Source organism: Schistocerca serialis, chromosome 9 (genome assembly GCF_023864345.2).
Source record: "Schistocerca serialis cubense isolate TAMUIC-IGC-003099 chromosome 9, iqSchSeri2.2, whole genome shotgun sequence".
Lineage (NCBI taxonomy): Eukaryota > Metazoa > Arthropoda > Insecta > Orthoptera > Acrididae > Schistocerca > Schistocerca serialis.
This window is the reverse complement of record NC_064646.1, coordinates 479,684,693-479,705,235: the sequence shown is the minus strand read 5'-3', so window position 1 is coordinate 479,705,235 and position 20,543 is coordinate 479,684,693. Positions and strand designations below refer to the sequence as shown.

The window sequence follows — 20,543 nt, the reverse complement described above, 5'->3', positions numbered from 1 at the left end:
GGTCAGCAATATATCTCGTGGTCTTATCGTGGCGTGTTTATGTTCTGCCGTTAGGTCAGCCGATAGAAATGCCACTTGCACGCTTAGAGTAGCAGATTGACGGTGACCAACTTTAAACAGAACTTGATTAATTTTCACACACATTTATTAAAATAATAAAAAGCATAAATCTTACTTAACTTGATTCTGGATGCTATTTACAATTGACAATCTGAAGCCCTTTGGTCTTGGTACGTTAATCTTATTCTCACATATCTCTGATACTTGACAAAGTGTCTATACATTTATCTTCATGGCTATGTACAGGAATATGATAATCTTATTAGGCACAGACTGAAACTTGACTATAGACTGATGCAGACTAATGCAGACTGACTAATCGGAGGTCTGTACATTCGATATAATACCTCGCGCGTTCATGTATCACTGCGTGAGTGTGATCCGTGAGGAGAGAAGGTTCTGCGTTACCAGCAATCTCATTGGCTGCGTTACATATTAATACGCGGATCGGCGGAAGCAGAATTTGGTCCGTCTCTAAGACAGCGCCATCTCGTAGTGCGGAGACGGACGAGCGCTGCGCCTCCGCTGTTGTGCTTAGCGGGGCGCGCTCTATTGGGAAAGTTGTGTACGCGCTGACTACGCGGAACTATGTACACAACAGTTTGAATGTGGACAGAAGTGTAAAGCTGGCTTTCGATGAGGAGGAGATCGACATCAAAGAAAGTGGTGTGGAATTGGGTATAGGACCATGTGAAATTTAATTGGGAGAAGGTATTTAGAGATTCCATGAATTTTGACCGGTCAGCCTCACCATGAATCCATACAGCAAAGATGTCATCAATGTATGCTGGAGGCTATTTTCATTGTTATTTTTGTTGTTATAAACATGTATTGAATGTTTTAGTTGTTAGTGGGTGGGTAGTACTTGCTGACAGTAACGAGTTCTTATGAAAAGCCACACACATATTGCACTTGATAGTTACAGAGTGTATCTTATTATTTCAACCAACAGGATAAAAATCTCATTGGATATCTTGCGTTCTGCAACTCCAGAAGAAAATTGTTAAATACATAAATACAATGGCAAAGTCCAGGGCAGAATAACAATATTTTGAAACAAATTGATTGCTACTCACCACATTGAGACACAGGCACAATGAGAAAACTGCTAAAGTAGGGGTCACAGGGGTCATGTATGCAAGAATTTTGGTTGGCTGAATGTTTGTGTGTGTGTGTGTGTGTGTGTGTGTGTGTGTGTGTGTGTGTGTGTGTGTTTTCTACTTCCGAAGGAGGACTTTTGGTCTGAAAGCTTAAATGTTTAGCAGACTTTTCTTGTGTCTGTCTGCATGTTAGTGCCTTCTCTATGTGGTGGGTAGCAGTCTATCTTTCTGTAATATTGTTGTTAGACACATAATAACTGCAAAGTCAAAAAAGTGTTGTTGCCAACTATTTATTTACTAAAACTTCTGTCACCTGCATACTCATTTATGAAATTATAAACCTCATGCACAGCAGACCAATATTATTTAAGGAAAATAATTTTGCTCACATGTAAAACATGAGAAACTGAAATAATTTTGTACCCCCACCCCACCCCACACACACACAGATTCAAATGTATGCTCAGAATTTGCAGTCTATGGAAGTAAAAATGTATATAATAAATAAACAGGCAAAAAATACTTACTATAAAGCTAGATTCTCCTTCAGAGGTTATAAGACATTCTGTGAGAAAAATGTTACTGTTCAGTAGAATATTTCATGTGTGATGAATTGATAATTTGAGTAACTGTTGTCCAGAATAGAATTATCTTTGTATTAGATTGCTAGTAATTTTATGCTGCCAGTGATAAACTTTTATCCCAGACATTTGACATGTTTGCTGTACCAGGATAAATTACCATACATAGAAACATACATAATGAAACTAATAAATCATAATTCTCCATTTCATTTTAAGAGGAATTATAATTGGGAAAAACAATGAAAGCTACAAAGCCTCTGCAGGAGAAGAGTTTTCTTATAATATTACATTAACCTGCACTGAATTACCTTACATAATTATTGTAGTGTTTTATTTACAATTATTGATTCAACAGGCTGTAAAGAATGGTTTGGTATCTCTTTTGACTAAACTACTGGAGACTGATGGCGTGGAAAGCACTGGAGAAGATACTGCTACCCACGTCCTGCTAATACTCGGTCTTCTTGCTGATACTGGTATGAGATAGGATTATAGTTTCACTAGTTTTGTAAATTTGATTATAATTATCATATAAGAAGACTTAGAATTGTATCTTACATATAACAAATTAAAGCTGATAGAATTTATATAGCTTAGTGTTCATCATTGTTTTATAGTGTTTCTTTTTTGTAATTATACAGTGCCAGGCAAAAAAGACATAGTTGGGTGTCAGTCTAACTTCGTTCATGTGCACACCATTGGGGGTATGTAAATGATTAGAGTTGCAGTTCACTAGGATATGGAGCGCGTCCACCAGACTGCATCAGTGTTCTTCATATTTAGTGTTGTCACCAGGCCTGATAGGATATATAGGGGCACGAACAGCACGAGACGTTGAGTGATCACTGTGAAGGACATGGAGCTCCCACATGCTCTTATGAGGCAGCTTCATCGCCCCCTGACGAAGTTTGAGAGGGGCCTTATTGTGGGTCTCCATTTGGCCAGCTGGTCAAATTGTACATTGTCCAGGTTTGTGAGGCATCCATATATGACAGTGGCCTGATGTTGGACTGCATGGGAATGTGACAGCAAGCATACTCTTTGTCAATGTTCCGATCAGTCGAATCTAACCCCTGTGAGGGAGGCTCACCATATTGTGCACTGGGCACATTGTAACCCTTCCTCCCCCCTTCCCCCCCCTCCCCCCCCCCCCCTCCACCCCCACCTGCTATGGGGCTCACTGTTCTTTGGTGGGTTCATACTTGGCTACCACAGGGCCCGAGCCTTTGCAGCATCTTTTCACTTCCATACCCAGAGTTGCCACTTATTCTGGAAATCAAAGAATATCAGGGTATTTCAAACATGTCAGGGAACTATCTGGGAAATACAAAAAAAAAAGAATGCGCTGGAAAAATTTTGTTTTTGTCTCTCTAGATGAAATGATTTGTTTACTGAGATTTCGTGGATCATCACTGGCTGGGTGCAGCTGAGTACGTGTGCCACATCCCTACTCCCTCATTCTTATTGCTTCCTACCACTCCCCTCAGCTTGCAGTCAGTGCTGCCACCACTTCTTCCTGCTACATTGACAGCTGCCAACGAGAGTCGGGGAGGTGGTAGGAGTGGTTTGTTTGGATCTGATTCCCAGAGATTGTTGATGCAGTGGCCAGAGACTGTGGTCGTTTGTGCACGAGTTGTGTCTGAGTGAATGTGTGTGTGCTCATTTTCTGACAGAGGCTGTGGCCAAAAATTTAGTTGTGAGAGTGTGATTGTCTTTTCTATGTGGCTGTCTGCTGCTCAGACATCATCTTCACAGTGAGTTGTTACCTATCCTCATTAGTATTGATTCTTAGAGTACCTGCGCGAGTTGTCTGTTGCACGGATTGATCGCCACAGTCTCATTTCGTCAACATCATGTCTGTCACATATGAATAGCTGGCCACACTAGTGGACTTCCAAAATGGACCAAAAAAACAGACCATTTCTGCGGGCATCTCTGACAGTTGGGCCTACCGATCTGAAACTCACCATTTCCCACTAATGTGCAAGTCATGCCTGGGTTTTCGTAGTTTATCCAAGGACCCGGGACTGCAGAGCTCCTCAGCAGATCAGAGGCCGTGGGTGATGGATTTCAGGAATTGTGACTGTCTAACAGTACATTGTACAGTGTGGTGTGTGACAGAAAGTTTATTTATTCTAGTACATTTTGGCGCTTTTGACAGTAGTTCATGTAATAGAAAGTATGGACGATAAGGTGAAGAAAATTGTGGCAGTTTGTATGCTATGTACTCATGTATTTCTTGAAAGAAAAACCACACAATACCTGTAAAATAATAGACATAACACAGTGGATAATAACCAACAACAACAAACATAGTAGAACCAACATTTTATTGTCAGTCACCTGCAGTGTTGGTTTACACAACTCTTCCCTGCCTTATGCACTTCTTTCAAGAGGCCTACTCTTTTTTTTGAGGTTATTTCTGAAATCAGTGAAGTGATTTTAAATCTATCTTGCAACCCCAACGAAATGCGTATTTTGTCACCAAATGTATTTCATTTTATTGAAATAAAATACCAACAGTGGTCTTAATGAAACACGTGTACCATTTGGCTTGCTTTCTCTGTTGAAAAACAGTTTATTACAACAGATGTTGATGTTAGTACTTAAGATTTTTGCTCACATGGGGGAGAAATACAGAAGCCCTTACTTTTTTTGTCTACTTGTGTCTTACTCTTGAGATCTGAAAATTTTCTGGGGAAAAATGCTAGAAATTGTTTGGATATCAGGGTATTTCACTTGGAGAAACTTGTGACAACCTTGGTACTGCATGTCTGTCCTCTTGCTATTCTTTTTTCCCTCTCTTGGGGAATAGGTCTGGGATGTTTTTGGGATGTTTTTTGCATTTTCAGTAGTGATATCAGAACAGTCTCTCCATTGTTTCTCATTACAGTTTTCCTTTTTTTGTTCCCCTTCTCCTATCCTTCCTCCACTTTGGTGTTTGAGGTTCCTCTTTTTTCTTCCTCCCTGTGCACTAGTGAGGGCCAGCCCACGCATCTGACACGTAACAGCTGACTGAGTAATGCGTAATTCCCAGCCCCGGTCAACAGGTAGGGTTTTTACGTACTACCTGGTAGAGGCAGAACCAGGGAAGGGTGATTGCCTGAGCTGCTACCTTCCAAAATTGCCAATTGGTCCCTCTGTCAGGAGTTTGCGAACTGTGACGTGAGGTGTGAACAATCACCTAAAGTCGTCGGCACACGGACCGTGCTGTTGAACGTTAACATCGAGTGTGCTGAGTTCAACGTGCTGCTGAATGCTCAGGAACGATGCAATTTGTGCATACGATACGTGGGCCTCAACATGGTATTCACGATCACAGTGCTCTCCAGTGGCAGTTGCAGGATGTTTCTAGCTCGTAAATCACACTGTTTACTAAACAGGCATGCATAAAAATCCCACGTTAACTCTATTAAAATGCACATTTCTTCCATTGTCCATACGCCAGTCACTTTGTTCTATATGTAATATACACAAATAAAAACTTCAATATCCATGAACATGTTTTTAGATGAAAAGGAAAGTACCATGTCAAATAAGTAAGGACACAGGCTTGTAAAAGTTCCATTACAAACAGTGCGATACAAATTTGCAATACGTCTCCACCTAAGATAAGCATTATTTCATCATTCCCACATTTTAGTAAAACCAAAAGGTCATTCTTACTTGATCACTTTTGCTACCCAGTAGCAGAATCTTTGCAACATGTGAATTATGAAACAGAAAAAGGAGCAAAAATATCGTTATACAAGTAGCGCAAGCTGCCCTGTAGATTAAGCCAATTGAACAAACTCACTCCTCAAAAAAAAAGGTGAACTTGTATTTACATAACATCAAATACTATAGTATATACTTATATTAAACTAATGATAAAGCACCAGAACCTATTACACGAATGTTGGGGGGGGGGGGGGGGGGGGGAATTAGACATGGTGAGACCCGAACCAGCATCATTTCACACATTTAAATAGCAATCGGTAATGCTACTCACTGTGCTAAACCGATGACAAACCTCTGTCAGCCAATCCTGCCATGTTGGCACTTGATAAAAGCTTTAATCGTAGCTGTTTTACTAATTGAAATTTAATTATAACAAATTGTACCAAGAACAATGCATTTTTGGTGGATTCTCAGCGTGTCGTTGCCGTCAAATGGCATACTCTCATAACACACAAAGAACAATAATACTTTTGCCACAAACAAGATGTTTCTCATTATTGCAACGAATCACACAACAGGTTTTCGAGTGATTCTCAATTTGCTGGTGCTCAGAAACGGCGTATGTATGTATAGACTTGAACTGAATGCCAATATGGCGCCTCACAACTCTGTAGGGAGATGGCGTGCATGTGACGTAGGTGGCATTGTGCCATCTCATTGGTCAATGCTCAGACACATACTCGCATGCTCAGAGTATCTGAGGTATTGTCCTTCATATTCAGAAAGACTCCCGAACATGCTAATCCACGCTGTGATGTCAGAAACTCGGCACGCTCAACGTTCGGATACACAGTCCATGTACTGACAGCTTAAGGAGGGTGTAGTCGCCCCTGAGGGAGGGGGGGGGGGGTCGCGTCCCCCAGTTGGAAGGAGTGCACTATCGTAGGTGACACTGGCAATAATGGGGGATTTTCTTGCAATGAGCCAAACAACTTTTTCACTGTCAACATTTACTAAACGTAAACAGAATGAGGCTAATGATGCGAAGACCCTCCTAGCTGCACCACGGTTCCTTGTGGTTTTATGAACTGAAGACGGTCAGTCCTTTGCTACAGTAAATCAGTTTTATTCAGAATGGTGTTGATGCAATTGCTGGTCTTGTGAAATCCTGCGATTGTTTACTCAGTGGCACTTAATTTTTGGAGACTACTTGTGATTCTCAAGCACTACTACTGCTTGCAGCTTCACTCCTCCATGGCTATCCTTTTCCTGGTGAGGCCCATCAAACACTGAATTTTTCCCCTGGGGATATTTATTCTAAGCTGCTTGATGGTCTGACCGAGGCAGAAATCCAAACGTTCCTCTCTGATCAGGGTGTCATTGCAGTCCATTGGGTGATGAAAAAGGTAAATGCATCCTTAGTGCTAACAGACACTCTTTTTTCTCCCTTTTGATAAAGTGGTGCTTCCATCAAGGACCAAAGCAGGCTATGAAGTTAGCACATTCTGACCGTACATTCTGAACCCAGTGTGCTGCTACCAGTGTCATCATTACAACCCCACTCAAATGTCCTGTTGACACCTGTCCTAAACGTGTAACTTGTGGTAGGGATGTTCATGAGGGCGATTGTCCACCTCCTTCTCCCCTTTGCATCAATTGCAATGGCGACCATGCTGCCCTCTCCTGAAATTGTCCCATGTATCTTGATAAGTGGGACATCCAGGAGATCTGAGTGATGGAAAAAGTGCCTTACCCAGTCGCTCACAAGTTGTTGGCTAGTTATAAACACTGTGTTCTATCATAAAGCACTTACAGTACTGTTCTTGCTGCATCTCACTCCGTGAAGGGCACAGCCACGGGACCTCAAATTGACTACCACGATTGTAAAATCATCCAGTGTCAAGGTAGCTTCCCTGTTTCCTCATACAACTGCGCAGTAGGCCACCAAACTTTTGTGTCATGGGGCAAAGTCACCTGCTGCACAACTGGCATGCCAGAAAGAACAGAAGGAATAGTCCCGTGAAGATTTCGTATGTCCCTCAAGCCAACAAACATCTTAGTCTTCCTCTGTGAACTGGAGATGCCCCAAGAAATCAAACAGAGGCATGTTGTCTTCTGCTTCACTGACTCAGAGATCCTCTTAGATAGTGTGGCCATGTGAGACCCTCGCCCAGTCGACCTCCGTGTCGCCGGTGTGCACCACCAACCATTTTTCTGCCCTGGATTCCACAGACCAGCAGAGGGAGAATTCTGATGCCTTTTTAGATCTTATTGAGCAGGATCCTCAAGCCTCTGTGCCCTGCAGCAGTGAGTCTTCAAAGGCCGGCACTTTGCAGCCACTGAGGTGACACTCCATTTTTTCCCTCCTCCCCTTTCCTTGTCATGACTGTCCTCCAATGGAATGTTTGTGGCCTTCAGTTCAACAAGGAGGACTTCTGGCTGCTCTTGGAATCACAGCATCTGCTTGTTCTCTCCTTCCAGGAAACAAAATTGTATCCTCAAGACAGCTTTGAGCTCTCACATTTCTTCCCAATCCGCTTTTACTTTTCCCCCGAGTATGGCATTTCATCTCATGGGGGAGTTATACTCCTTATCCGGAATGACATTCATTGTTAACCCATCTCCCTGACTACCCTACTTCAAGCTGTTGCAGTCCACATTTTCCTTCCTCACTTCACCTTTACTCTTTGTACCGTTTACATCTGTCCGTCATTCAGTGTCACTGGGGCAGACGTCCTCCAGCTTATTTGGGCAACTCCATCATCGCTTTCTACTGCTCGGTGACTTTAATGTACTCCATCCCCTTTGGGATTCTCCCAGGACCTGTCCAAGATTTGCCCTCTTGGCTTACCTTCTCAATCAACTTAAACTTCATCTGTCTTAACACAGGAACACCCATATTCCATTCAGATGCCACACAGACCTGTTCCCATTCGGATCTCTCCTTCTGTACTGCACATCTTGCCCATCATCTCGATTGGTCTGTTCTCTCTGACATGTACTCAAGTAACCATTTCCCGTGTGCTGTTCATTTGCTGATCCTACCCCACCTACATGAACACCCAAATGGCTGACAGGAGGCTTTACTCCTCCCTGGCGACCGTTAATGAACAACATTTTTCCAGTTGTGATGACAAGGTAGAATATCGTACAAATGTTATCCTTATTGCTGCAGAATGTTCCATTCCTTACACTTAGTCTTGGCTGTGCTGTGTCTCAGTTTCTTGGTAGACTGAGGTCTGCTGTGACTCAATTCGCATGCTTTCCGTGTTTTTTTAACTGTTGTCCTACGATGACAAACTGTGTTCATTATAAATAGTCGAATGCACATGTTGTCACGTTCTTGGGGATAGTAAAAAAGCTAGCTTGATTTCCTTTACTAGTTCTTTTAACAGTGCCTCTCTGTCTTCCTTGTGTGGGCCAACCACCGATGGCTCTCTGGGACCAAGGTCCATTCCACAATTTCTGGCCTGACAGCAGCAGATGTCATAATGCATGCTACTACTATCTCCAATACCTTGGGCCTGTATTTTGCAGAAATGAGTGGAAGCAGCTCAGGCGATACCCTTCTCTTCTCAGAATCGTGAGTGCTACAATGCTGCCTTTACTATGAGGGAGTTAGATCATAGTCTCACTTCATCCTGCTCCTCTGCCCCAAGACCGGACTATGTTCACATTCAGATGTGCCAGTAAGCACTTTCTCCTTCATAAGTACAATCGCATCTGGAAAGAGGGCACATTTCCCAGACGCTTGCATGAAGCCACTGTCATACCCATACCCAAGCTCGGTAAGGACAAACACCTTTTTTCTAGTATAATGCCCCATTTCTCTCACCAGCTGTGTTTGCAAGGTGATAGAACATATGATTCATGCCCAGCTGGTATGGTGGCTCAATTCTTGCAATTTACTAACTATGCAGTGTGGATTTTGAACATGCCATTCTGCAGTTGACCATCTTGTCACTTTGTCAACCCATTTCATGAATGGTTTTCTGCAGAAACACCAGACTGTGGCTGTGTTTCTGATTTGGAGAAAGCGTATGACACCTGCTGGAGGACTGGCATACTCCTTCATCTCTACATGTTGGGGTTCCAAGGCCGCATGCCCCATTTTCTTCAGGAATTTTAAAAAGTCTTAAGTTTTCAAGGTGAATGTGGGTTATACCTTTTTCCAGGAAAATGGTGTGCCTCAGCATTCCGTTCTGAGCGTTGTCCTCTTCATCGCCATTAGCTCTATTATGGCCTGTTTCCTGCCGAGCATTTCCGGCTCCCTTCTTGTTGATGATTTTGCAGTCTATTGCAGTTCTCTATTGGCTTGTCTCCTTCACGTGTGTCTCCAGCGATGCCTTGATTGTCTTTACTCGTGGAGCATCGACAGTAACAAAACTGTTAGTATGAATTCATGGTGGTGCAATTGGTTTCTTCCACTGTCTTTACACCTTGGGCCTGTTGCTCTTTCGTTCATTGAAGCTACGAAATTCCTGGGGCTCATGCTCAATAGGAAACTTTCTTGGTCCTCCCACGAGTCTTAGCTGGCCGCCTGTTGTATGCAGTCCCTCAATGTCCTGTGTGTCCTCAGTGGACTTCCTTGGGACAGGTCGGACCACCCTCCTCTGTTTGTACCGGTCCATTGTCTGTTCGAAACTAGACTATGGGTGTATCATTTATGCATCCCTCTTAAGCCATCTCAATACTATCCATCATCGTACCCTCCATTTGGCTACTAGCTCCTTTTACACTAGCCCAGTTGAGAATCTGTATGCAGAAGCTGCCAAACTACTGCTGTCATACCGCCGTGACATTCTTCTCAGCAGATACACATGCTGTTTGTCTGCCATTCCTGGCCACCCATCATGGGCCTCCTTTGATCCCCAGTATGGGGCGCATTTCCCTTCCCTGTTGCCTCCTGGAGTTGGCTTTCGGTTCCTGCTCTGGCAGCTTAACTTCGTGCTACCTGCCACTTTCCCAGTGGGTGTGAACCCTTCACCATCTTGGCTTTGTGCAGTGGCCCGTGTTCACCTTTGCCTTCATTTGCTTCCTAAGGACAGTGTTCCTGCCTAGGTCTACTGCAGTAAGTTTCACAGCCTTCACACTGAACTTCACGATAGTACCTTTGTGTACACTGATGGCTCTTGGACTGACCGTGGTGTCGGGTGTGCATTTGTCATTGGCACCGAAGGTTTTCTTTATAGGCTTGTAGAACACTGCTCAGTATTTACAGCCGAACACTTCACCGTGTATCAGGCCACACAGTACATCTGGTGATGCAGGTTTTTCAATTGCATCATCTGCTCCGACTCTCTCAGTGCCCTTCAGAACCTCATTGTGCTGCACACTGTCCATCCCATAGTGCAGGGGTCAAGAAAAGCTGTCACTTGCTCACTTTTGATGGAGCCCTGTGATGTTTATGTGGATTCCTGGTCATGTCAGTCTGACGGGAAATGAGGCTGCTATCAAGGCTGTAGTCCCCGTACCTCGGCCCGCTAGTTCTTCTTTTCCCTCTAGTGATCTCTGTGTTCTCCAGTGATCTCTGTGCTCTGTCTGTCAACAGGTGGTGTCACTTTGGCATCACCACTAGTCCTCCCTTCATGGGAACAACCTCCGGGGAATTAAGCCTCTCACAGCAGCTTGGCGACCTCCGCTCGACCCTCTCGCCGTGAGACGATCGGTTTAGCCAGGCTGCGTATTGAACACTGTCTCTTTAGCCATCAACATTTAAGTGGTGCTCCCAGCCATTTTGTGCTCATTGCCCTCAACCTTTGACAGTTTGCCATTTCCTGACAGAGTGCCCTTTTTTTAACCACTTACATTCTCATTTATGTTTGCCAGCCGTTTTAGCGACTGACGCGTGGGCTGTTGACCATGTTTCTTTTATCTGTCATAGCAATGTGGCAAAGGACATTTAACTTGTAGGTCAGGACCATTGTTTCGCTATGGCATATTTTATGGACCTTTCTACAAGTCCTTATTTTTAGCTGTCTTTCCTTCTGTTCTTAACTCCTTTTTTGTCTTCGTGTTACGGTTCTGACATGGACATGCGTGACCCTAGTTGTGTTTGCACCCTAAAACAAAACATTGTAACCCTTCCAATCTGCATCTGCCATCAAAGAACAAGTAATGGACTTAATGCAACATTCTTGTCATCCTGAACTATTGGTCTGAGAATAGCAGCAGGCAGACTAGGAAATTATGATTCCATGTCCAGGCTGCCATTTGGAGTGGTGCTGTGACTGTGAATCATGGACTGCTGATGAATGGTATCGCACTGTGTTCAGCAACCAATTGTGGTTCTGCACTATCCCGGAAGACTGTTGTTGGCATCTATGGCAGTGACTTTGGTAGTAGAAGTCCCTTTCTTCCAATTTTTAGGAGAGGCATAGCAGTGTTACTTCTGGAGTCACAGTGTGGGGAGCTGTCTGGTATGACTTCAGGTTGCGGCTGGCAGTGAATGAGGGAACTCTTGACAGCTCGACAATGCCATGCACATCCTGTGTTCTCATGTGTTAATTCCCATGCAACAGTATTGGCGTGCCATTATTCAGTCTGCATGATGTTGAGGTACTCCGATGGCTAGTAAAATCCTCAGATTTCTCCCCGATAAAATGTATAGGACTAGCTGTCTTGTAAACTGTGTACCAGTACCAGTATCAGAGATACTAAGCACTGTTTACAACAATTGTGGCCCATCTTGACTCGGGAGAGGATACAGCTGCTTCATGACGTCTTTTCAACTGAATCAGTGCATGCACCAGGTCAGAGGGGGCGCAACATTGTATTGACAAGTGGGCTCATACTATCAAGTTTTGTAAATATGACCCAGTTTTATAATCACCAATATAATATCACATACACACTCAGCCTGTGAAATTTCATTTTATTTCCTCCTCCCCCTTGTGTGCACTTTACTTTTTTTTGTCAGGCGGTGTAAAAGGAATTCAGTGTAAAAAAGCTTAATTGCTCTTTGAACCATATTTAGGAAAAAAATTGTATTAAAGAGCTAAAGTCAGAATTTTGTTTTTTGAGGCTGAAAGAGGACAGTTGTATCTGGCTGGTGATGCGCACTTCTTAAGAGCCTGAGACTTTCAACATTGGGTTATCTACAAAACAAACTGTTGTGCTTGAATATTCAGGTTTTACTAAATAGTTTTTTTTTTTTTTCATTATATACTATATTCACTGCAAGAGCAGTACAAATGTAGGTGGTAGGATATTGAGAGAAATTCAGCATTACACTACAGAAAGCTGTGACATAGGGACTGGTTATAAGACAGGGTTATTATACTTCAAACCTGAAACTAAATGACAACCTGATGCTTGGTACATCTTCTCTCCAATTTATCTCTGTGGTAATTATAAAAATTTTAGGTTGTCAAGTTTATTTATTGTGCCTCTCTTAAACATTGGAAGAAAGAGACTTCTAGCCAGGTCACTGCCACAGATGCCGTCAATGGTCTTCTGGTACAGTGCAGAACCACGATTAATTGCCGAACACAATGCTATGCCGTTCATCAGCAGTCCATTCTTCGCAGTCGCAGGCAGCATCATGCCAAATGCAGCTTTTTGTGCTTGTGATGTTAATGGCAGTCTGCACGTGGAACTGTAATTTCCTAGTCTGACTGCTGCTACTCTCGTACTGGTGGTGCAGGATGACAAGAATGTGGAACCTGCACCATATAATGTGACACAGTAAGACGTTATGCAGTGAGTTGGAGAATGTATGCTTCTTAATATTTTATTTTATTTTAATATATAAGCTGATTTGGCTTTATTGTCTTTATCAGTACATGTCCTGACATTGTAGGAGGACAAAGTCACCTTTGAGTAAACTGTTATTTGCTGCCCGTAGTTGTTGGATGCATATTTTTTTAGTAACATTTTAAAGTTGTTTGATAATTTGCTGTTGCACATATGATACATTTGTTACTATCTGAAAGTCATAGAAACTTCAAAACTGTCAAACTTGAATTTCTAAGAGTTTCACATAGTAAAAAAGTATTGTGATATATGTGCAACAGCAAACTATGGCGCAACTTTAAAACATTACTTAAACAAAAAAAATCCAACAACTACAGACAGGAATAATAGTTTACTCAAAGTTGATGTATGTCCACCTACAATGCCAGAACATGTAACGATGAAGGCAATAAAGCCAAAATAAGCTTATATACCAAAATAAAATAAAATGTGATGCAGCATACAGTCTCCAGTTCTCTGCATAGTTTGTAAAGGGTTTTAGGTACCTGCGCCACTGCTGAATGTGTAAATCCTCAACCCTCTCTTTGACATTGCTTTTCTGCAGTTTGTCATTATTCCTGGAAGAATTAACCATATTATGCATCTGCATCCTCTTTTAAGTCTGCTTAATACTAGGTCTTCTGTGTTAGTCCAAGTATTGTAATGTCATACATGATTAAGTGAATAATACGCATCTACGTGATTCCGTGTATTTTCCCGGCGTCTTATATGTTGTTATATGTTTATGCTCTTCATGGGTATGCTGCCGGATATCATCGTCTTCACTACACGATATTTCGGTGATCCATCTGGCTGCCATCTTCAGGTGGGATCACCGAGTACACAATCACACCGGAACTGAATGAACATCAGAAACAGTGACTCCTTTATACCCCGGCTCCAGGCCACTCCGCTTGTGCAAGAAGCAGAAGAGTGTGAAGAATTGCATTGCCACCAGCGTTAGAATCTGGTGAAAGTGATAAGCCTGAAAAATCTGCCGTCGCCAAACATTGTCTCAATGAAGGGCATAATATGTCGTTTAAAGAGAAGCTAATCATTGCTCTGACTTCTCGTTATTGGGATTGTGTGCTCAAGGAATCCATTGAAATACGATTATCTGATGACATTATTAATAGAGACAAAGGTTTTCCTTTAAGCAAGATATGGAACCCTATTTTATCAGAAATAAAACAATAACAGTCTGGTTTTTGACCGCTACATCTTAATTTGCGATCTATCACTTTCGCCAGTTTGTGCCGCTGGCGGCGCTGCAATTCTTCACTTCGCAGGGGGCAGTTCTTCCACTTCTCCCACAGGCACAGTGGCCTGGAGTCGTGGTATAGAGGAGCTGCTGTTTCTGATGTTCATTCAGTTCCGGCGTGATAGTGTACTCAGCGATCATGCCGGAAGATGGCGGCCAGATGGATTGCCGAAAATCGTGTAGTGAAGACGATGATATCCAGTAGCATACCCTTGAAGAGTATAAAAATACGCATCTATCTTTGCCTCACCGATGTGTTTATGGGCTCGCCTATACACAGGTAAATGATTTGGAGTTAGTGGAAGTACTGCCTTGTGGAAACTAATATAACAGATTCAAATCTTGAAATTTAACTGCCAAGACATCTTCTCTTATAAGGAGACCCAAGCTTGTTTTCACGTTAATAAAGTGTGTAAAACTTTTGTTTTACATGTTCAAACAAATCCCATCATTTCATCAGGAAACCACCTTAACAATGGATGTGGACCAGTGCTACCATTATGATGTAAAGTAAGGTTCACAACCTTCATGGACACAGGATGCAGCGTGTTACATCAATGCTTTAATTAGTTTCAGAATGAGCTTTATCTGACAGTTCCCAGAAGCTATTTTTTTACCACTTTCCAGGCACTGAAACATGTTGTAATTTGTGATGAGTTGAGAATAGTGATTTCTTCTGAAATCACAGATTTGATTATCCCAGAGTTCTATTACATCTACAATATTTACAAATATATTTAAAATAGCACACATTTTCAATTGAACAGCTACATTTCACATGAGCTGATATCGTGTGCTACACCTCTTATCTTGATCTGAGCAAGATGGCCCAATACTAATTGAACTGGACTCTTTATTTAGGAGGAATGGCTTCCAGTACTTATCTAGTTATGTTTATTTACATTCACAGTGCTTTCTTGTAAGACACTAAGAAAATATAGGGATGGTACCTTCAACAATGTGTTGAATCCCCTTACCCTCATTAACTGGATGATCTAATGCACAATGACTCCATTGCGAACAAGTTAAACTCTGCCCTACATCCAGCTCCTCTACTTGTTAAAAATAATTTATATGTGAGTAGCTTGGGTTTGGCACAGCAACAAAGCCACAGTAGTGTTGCATAAAACCTGTAGAATGCTATAATATGTTATATAACCTAATAATAATAATATTTCTGATTACTTCATTTGAATATAATAGAGGGAAACATTCCACGTGGGAAAAATATATGTCTGCTTGTGTCTGTGTATGTGCGGATGGATATGTGTGTGTGTGCGCGCGAGTGTATACCTGTTCTTTTTTCCCCCTAAGGTAAGTCTTTCCGCTCCCGGGATTGGAATGACTCCTTACCCTCTCCCTTAAAACCCACATCCTTTCGTCTTTCCCTCTCCTTCCCTCTTTCCTGATGAGGCAACAGTTTGTTGCGAAAGCTTGAATTTCGTGTGTATGTTTGTGTTTGTTTGTGTGTCTATAGACCTGCCAGCACTTTCGTTCGGTAAGTCACAACATCTGTGTTTTTAGATATATGATTACTTCATTTATCGGACGTAATTCCCTTAACTACATGTTCTTGAACCATTATGTCAGAATTCATTTCCTAAGCCGGCCGGAGTGACCGGGCGGTTCTAGGTGATACAGTCTGGAACTGTGCGACCGCTACGATCGCAGGTTCGAATCCTGCCTCGGGCATGAATGTGTGTGATGTCCTTAGGTTAGTTAGGTTTAAGTAGTTCTAAGTTCTGGGCGACTGATGACCTCAGAAGTTAAGTCCCATAGTGCTCAGAGCCATTTGAACCATTTTTTTTTCATTTCCTGAAAAGAAATACTTTAAAGTGTGTAGTAGTGACAGAGTTAATCTAATTATAGTATAGACCTCGGATGTAAATGGACTCGATCCATTACTTTTAGATATATGTCAATATGACATCACTTTCCTTCTGCATATCTTCATGAGCTTCATACTCGTACAGTCCAAGACAAGAATGAGTCTAAAATAGACCAGATAATTTTTTGTCAAAGCAGGAAGAAAGAAGATTGTAGACAGAAATTTTATAGTATACTTGCATGATACTTTGGAAATTATCAGTCAACACACAAGTTCCCAATTTAATATTTAAATGATGCTACCAACTGTCACATGCTCTCAGGCAGTATTGCATTCTGATTGCATCATTGACATAAAATGCTATATGTTTGATGGGGTTGGCAGGTTCTGTAGTGAGAATGAAAGGGAATAGAGTGGCGATAACCAAACTGGTTGAATGGTGGTGCAGTATCGTTCACCAAATAGACTGGAGGAGACACATCAGTAGACTGCAGGCAGGCCAAGAACAGGTGAAGATGATTAGATGGTTAAAAATTCACCATTTGGTTGGCAGTAGACTGGGACAACAGTCCTTAGTCACATGTGGCTTTTGGAAAGTCCAGTCAAGCGTTCAACACAATCTGTGCTGTTATAAACTTGAAGGAATAGGTCTGTGGCCACATCTCAGCTATCATTGTTACAGCTATCAGAGAGATGGCATTTTAATCTGCTCGTACGTTATTACTCTACAGTTCACAGTTAAGTGCCTGGCAGAGGTTTCATTAAAACACCATAAAACTATTTCTCTACTGTTCCACTCTCAAACATCATGCATGGAAAACGAGCTCTTAAATCTCTCTGTGCGAGCTCTGATTTCTCTAATTTTATGATGATGATTATTTCTCTCAATGTAGATGAGTGACAACAAAGTATTTTCGCACTTGGAGGAGGAAGTTGCTGATTGAAATGTCATGAGAAGATCCTATTGCAACGAAAAATGCCTTTGTTTTAATGAGTGCCACCCCAAATCATGTATCATGTCTGTGGCACACACTCCCCTGTTTCACGATGATACAGAATGAGCTGCCTTTCTTTGGACTTTCTCAGTGTCCTCCATCAGTCCTATCTGGTGCATATCCTACACTGCACTCCAGAAGAGGGCAGACAGGCATGGTGTGAGCAGTCTCTTAAAGTAGACCCATTGCACTTTCCAAGTGTTCTGCTCGTCAGACAAACATGTGGTTCCTGAAGAGGGGCAGCAGCCTTTTCAGTAGTTGCAGGGGCAACAGTCTGGATGATTGACTGATCTGGCCTTGTAACAATAACCAAAACGGCCTTGCTGTGCTGGTACTGCGAACGGCTGAAAGCAAGGGGAAACTACAGCCGTAATTTTTCCCGAGGGCATGCAGCTTTACTGTATGGTTAAATGATGATGGCGTCCTCTTGGGTAAAATATTCCGGAGGTAAAATAGTCCCCCATTCGGATCTCCAGGCGGGGACTACTCAAGAGGACATTGTTATCAGGAGAAAGAAAACAGGCGTTCTACTGAACAGAGCGTGGAATGTCAGATCTCTTAATCGAGCAGGTAGGTTAGAAAATTTAAAAAGGGAAATGGATAGGTTAAAGTTAGATATAGTGGGAATTAGTGAAGTTCGGTGGCAGGAGGAACAAGACTTTTGGTCAGGTGAATACAGGGTTATAAATACAAAATCAAATAGAGGTAATGCAGGAGTAGGTTTAATAATGAGTAAAAAAATAGGTGTGCGGGTAAGCTACTACAAACAGCATAGTGAACGCATTATTGTGGCCAAGATAGACACGAAGCCCCCACCTACTACAGTAGTACAAGTTTATATACCAACTAGCTCTGCGGATGATGAAGAAATTGATGAAATATATGATGAGATAAAAGAAATTATTCAGATAGTGAAGGGAGACAAAAATTTAATAGTCATGGGTGACTGGAATTCGAGTGTAGGAAAAGGGAGAGAAGGAAACATAGTAGGTGAATATGGATTGGCGGTAAGAAATGAAAGAGGAAGCCGTCTGGTAGAATTTTGCACGGAGCATAACTTAATCATAGCTAACACTTGGTTCAAGAATCATAAAAGAAGGTTGTATACATGGAAGAATCCCGGAGATACTAAAAGGTATCAGATACATTATATAATGGTAAGACAGAGATTTAGGAACCAGGTCTTAAATTGTTGAACATTTACAGGGGCAGATGTGGACTCTGACCACAATCTATTGGTTATGAACTGCAGATTAAAATTGAAGAAACTGCAAAAAGGTGGGAATTTAAGGAGATGGGACCTGGATAAACTGAAAGAACCAGAGGTTGTACAGAGTTTCAGGGAGAGCATAAGGGAACAATTGATAGCAGTGGGGGAAAGAAGTGCAGTAGAAGAAGAATGGGTAGCTCTGAGGGATGAAGTAGTGAAGGCAGCAGAGGATCAAGTAGGTAAAAAGACGAGGGCTAGTAGAAATCCGTGGGTAACAGAAGAAATATTGAATTTAATTGATGAAAGGATAAAATATAAAAATGCAGTAAATGAAGCAGGCAAAAAGGAATACAAACGTCTCAAAAATGAGATCGACAGGAAGTGCAAAATGGCTAAGCAGGGATGGCTAGAGGACAAATGTAAGGATGTAGAGGCTTATCTCCATAGGGGTAAGATAGATACAGCCTACAGGAAAATTAAAGAGACCTTTGGAGAAAAGAGAACCACTTGTATGAATATCAAGAGCTCAGATGGAAACCCAGTTCTAACCAAAGAAGGGAAAGCAGAAAGATGGAAGGAGTATATAGAGGGTCTATACAAGGGCGATGTACTTGAGGACAATATTATAGAAATGGAAGAGAATGTTGATGAAGAGGAAATAGGAGATACGATACTGCGTGAAGAGTTTGACAGAGCACTGAAAGACCTGAGCCGAAACAAGGCCCCAGGAGTAGACAACGTTCCATTAGAACTACTGACGGCCTTGGGAGAGTCCCTCCTGACAAAACTCTACCATCTGGTGAGCAAGATGTATGAGACAGGCGAAGTACCCTCAGACTTCAAGAAGAATATAATAATTCCAATCCCAAAGAAAGCAGGTGTTGACAGATGTGAAAATTACCGAACTATCAGTTTAATAAGTCACAGCTGCAAAATACTAACACGAATTCTTTACAGACGAATGGAAAAACTGGTAGAAGCTGACATCGGGGAAGATCAGTTTGGATTCCATAGAAATATTGGAACACGTGAGGCAATACTGACCTTACGGCTTATCTTAGAAGAAAGATAAAGGAAAGGCAAACCTACGTTTCTAGCATTTGTAGACTTAGAGAAAGCTTTTGACAATGTTGACTGGAACACTCTCTTTCAAATTTTGAAGGTGGCAGGGGTAAAATACAGGGAGCGAAAGGCTATTTACAATTTGTACATAAGCCAGATGGCAGTTATACGAGTCGAGGGGCATGAAAGGGAAGCAGTGGTTGGGAAGAGAGTGAGACAGGGTTGTAGCCTCTCCCCAATGTTATTCAATCTGTATATTGAACAAGCAGTAAAGGAAACAAAAGAAAAATTTGGAGTAGGTATTAAAATCCATGGAGAAGAAATAAAAACTTTGAGGTTCGCCGATGACATTGTAATTCTGTCAGGGACAGCAAAGGACTTGGAAGAGCAGTTGAACGGAATGGACAGTGTCTTGAAAGGAGGATATAAGATGAACACCAACAAAAGCAAAACGAGGATAATGGAATGTAGTTGAGTTAATTCGGGTGATGCTGAGGGAATTAGATTAGGAAATGAGACACTTGAAGTAGAAAAGGAGTTTTGCTATTGGGGGAGCAAAATAACTGATGATGGTCGAAGTAGAGAGGATTTAAAATGTAGACTGGCATTGGCAAGGAAAGTGTTTCTGAAGAAGGGAAATTTGTTAACATCGAGTATAGATTTAAGTGTCAGGAAGTCATTTCTGAAAGTATTTGTATGGAGTGTAGCCATGTATGGAAGTGAAACATGGACAATAAATAGTTTGGACAGGAAGAGAATAGAAGCTTTCGAAATGTAGTGCCACAGAAGAATGCTGAAGATTAGATGGGTAGATCACATAACTAATGATGAAGTATTGAATAGGATTGGGGAGAAGAGGAGTTTGTGGCACAACTTGACGAGAAGAAGAGACCAGTTGGTAGGACATGTTCTGAGGCATCAAGGGATCACAAATTTAGCATTGGAGGGCAGCGTGGAGGGTAAAAATCGTAGAGGGAGACAAAGAGATGAATACACTAAGCAGATTCAGAAGGATGTAGGTTGCAGTAGGTACTGGGAGATGAAGAAAC

The 20,543-nt window shown here is 42.0% G+C and overlaps 1 protein-coding gene across 1 annotated transcript in view; it reads left to right on the top strand.

Moving 5' to 3' along the window:
* Window positions 1-20,543, top strand: part of LOC126418964 (GTPase-GDP dissociation stimulator vimar) — a 97,368-nt gene that overhangs the window by 26,778 nt on the left and 50,047 nt on the right. Inside the window, exon 5 of the mRNA XM_050086010.1 lies at window positions 2,100-2,220. Coding sequence (XP_049941967.1) covers window positions 2,100-2,220 — 121 coding nt within the window. The remainder of the gene's footprint in view (window positions 1-2,099; window positions 2,221-20,543) is intronic.